Below are 2,964 nucleotides of genomic sequence, written 5' to 3'. Positions count from 1 at the left end.
GGGGGGCTATAGCCACCCCAAAATTTGCCTTAGCCCTCTCCCCTGGACCCTCCCAGCACCAGCACCACCACTCTTTACAGGATCCAACCCAGCCTGCAGTCTGTGCTGCACTGTGACACCGTGGCAGCTGCTCTACTCCAGATCAGCCTGCCCGCTGATGAGGGGATGGGGATGGGAAAGAACCCAGGCATCCAGGAACCCCAGTCTTGCCGGTAAGAGGCAACCCAGGTGGTTAGACTTGATGGTCCAGGAGTCAGCATGAAGATGAAAATGTCAGCCATCTTATAATATCTTCCATTTTTTCACCCAGTAATGATAATTTCCTGAGACAATGTTTTTTCTAAGAACAGTAGTCTTAGGACCTGTAGTCTTTAACACACACCACTGATAAGAGTTCTCTAAACTTTAACATTTTTCAAGAGAAAAAAAACCTTGTTGGAGCTAAAATTAAATATTCTAAGGAGCAGAATACTTGACACGAGCTGCTGATTAGCACCGCTATATGAACAGATGTTCTGCTCAAAAGACTAGTTAATTACCTTTAAAGAGCATTCTGTATAGTCACACTGTTATAAGTATAATATCCAAAATATACTTCCTAAATATGGAATGGCTGAAGTTTAACTTCCTAACAGTCCCAAAGCACACATTACGAAAAGTTAAACTGGCAGAGAGAGAACAAGTGCAGGGGGCTGGACCCAATGATCTTGTAAGGTTCCTTCCAGCCCCTAACAGCTATGAATCTATGAAAAACAGCCATATGAGTAACATACCAATAAAAAGGAATCCCTTTCTTCAAAAATGTAGATTAACTTCATAAAACTAAAAGCTTTGCTTACAGCTTTGAATATGCATGTAGTAAAAAAATGACAATTCCTTTATGTTTAGTACCTCCAATTAAAACCACTTTCATCATTGTTCCTGATATTTAGCATGCAAATATGGACACCACACACAAAAACAAATGTTTACATTCTTCCTATCACGTGTTCCGTAGAGGATCTGTGTATCATTTTATTAAGTTGCTTTGCAATTTCAAAAGTTACTAAGCACTACAGATAAAAATAACCCAACTGAAGAAAAATATTGCACAACACTGTTTCTATTAAAACTTCTCATAGTTCCATGGCATCAGAAATGACATTGAACTGATGAACACTTACATTGAGAAGAGAAGAAGCTGCCACTCTACCAGCTGCTACAATGAAATCCATAATAAGCATGGTAGCACCAGGCAAACCAAGAGAAAAAAACTGAGGAGAACAGTGCTTGATGATTGTATTGACAATATCCTTGCAGGAAGAAAGGAAAAAAAAACAGTTATCTATTAGGAGTTAAAAGTTTGATACAAAACTTCAATTTCTTTACAGGAGTTTAAAAAACAAAGTAACGGGACAAAAAACCCCCACATCTCCAAAGTTCACGATGTTGTTTTAAATTGCTCGCCCTTGGCAAACTCTAACAAAACAAAAAGGCTAACTTTTAAAGTCCTGTTCCAAATGTTTCCATATCAATACTCAATATAAACTGTAAACTGAGGGACCTTTACAGAACAATTCACCTTTGAATACATACCTTTCTACACCATACTGATCATACTTTATCTTAATACTTTATTAATACATAGCTTATGAAGGGGTTAACTAATGATTTCAGAGTACAATAGATTGCTTTGTAACCATCTACTCTGCCAGTGGGTACCAACCTTTTTGGCAGGCATGACACAAATTAAGTTCTGTGCCCTCCCCAAGTGGCAGTCTGATTCCCTTCTCCTTCCTGATCTGCTGCTCTTCCTTCTGCTCCCTGCTACATTTGCTACTATGATATTTCCTCTTTGTCTTATCTGAGGCTATACTCATTGCTTCCTCCTCAATCCAGCAGGTGCCACAAACAGAGGCTGCCAAGGCCACAGGCTGGCCACCTTTGTACTATACTTTCTACCAATGTGTTAAATCCATCTGTAACAAGTACTGTTGCATATATCTTTAAAGAAGAACAGAATCTTGGACAAACTTAATGGGCTGGGACCATTTACAGAATACATTTGTAGAGGTGAATAATTAAATTCTATAAGAAATCTGACAAACTCAAAAAATTAAATGAGCAATTATGACTAAATATATTTATTTGTTTGCAACAAATAGAACACAAGAAGAAACATCTTTGCTTAAGATAATGTGAGGGACAGTGATTTTATGGAAGTGTATATATGAAGAATTATTTATTAATGCTTTCCTTTCACAGGATATCTTTTTCATCTTTCCTATCAATAAATCTTTTTATTGGACTGAAATTATGTGTTATGAGATAGAGTTGTGGTCTACAAATTGGATGTGGAACTAAAAGCTGGGCAGGCCTAATCCCAACTCTGACAGAGGACTCCTATTATATCCCCAAGGTAAGTCACTATATCTTTCCATAAGGTTCTCAGTGTCTAAATTAGGAAAGTGAAACAGGACTAAAAGCTTGCTTCTTCCTCCTGTGCTTCACTTCAGTCTGCAAATGGATAATCTGTGCAGATGAAAAAGAGGGCACATTTTCTGATCTTTTCAGTTATACTTCTTATTTATTGGAATTTCAGAAAAAAAATACATAAATTTACCTGATCAACATGAAGAAGTCCACAATGCATTATATTGTAGAAATGAGTTAAAAAGTCCCGATTTGGAGAAACATCTTGTCTTCGCTTCATTGTCTTACAAATAAGTTTATAAGCATGTAGCTTGCCTTGTTTGTATTTATCAGTCAACATGGTTGCCTACAGTTTTAGAAAAGTAATTATTAAACAAAAATTTGGGGTGCACCGACAAAGATTTTCTTGGCCGATACTGACGGCAGATTATTAACTAGCCATATCGGCAGATACCGATCTGATAGCTGATTTACAGGAATGCAGCTGGGCAGCTTGAAAAGCAGTGGCCAGCTGGAAAATCTGTGGGGCAGAAGGGGCATTGGGGGAGAAGG

General features: G+C 37.9%; 1 protein-coding gene across 3 annotated transcripts in view; it reads right to left on the bottom strand.

The window, feature by feature from the left end:
• RALGAPA1 (Ral GTPase activating protein catalytic alpha subunit 1) overlaps window positions 1-2,964 on the bottom strand; it is a 286,398-nt gene that overhangs the window by 129,528 nt on the left and 153,906 nt on the right. For all 3 annotated transcript variants that reach the window (XM_019518882.1, XM_019518883.1, XM_019518884.1), the window contains 2 exons: window positions 2,603-2,758; window positions 1,164-1,292 (listed from right to left, as the gene is read on the bottom strand). In XM_019518882.1, coding sequence (XP_019374427.1) covers window positions 1,164-1,292; window positions 2,603-2,758 — 285 coding nt within the window. The remainder of the gene's footprint in view (window positions 1-1,163; window positions 1,293-2,602; window positions 2,759-2,964) is intronic.

The sequence above is a fragment of the Gavialis gangeticus genome, unplaced genomic scaffold, assembly GCF_001723915.1.
Source record: "Gavialis gangeticus isolate Ggan-Ray unplaced genomic scaffold, GavGan_comp1, whole genome shotgun sequence".
NCBI classification, from domain to species: Eukaryota; Metazoa; Chordata; order Crocodylia; family Gavialidae; genus Gavialis; species Gavialis gangeticus.
Note: the sequence above shows the minus strand (reverse complement) of the source record. Positions and strands in the feature narration are given on the sequence as shown.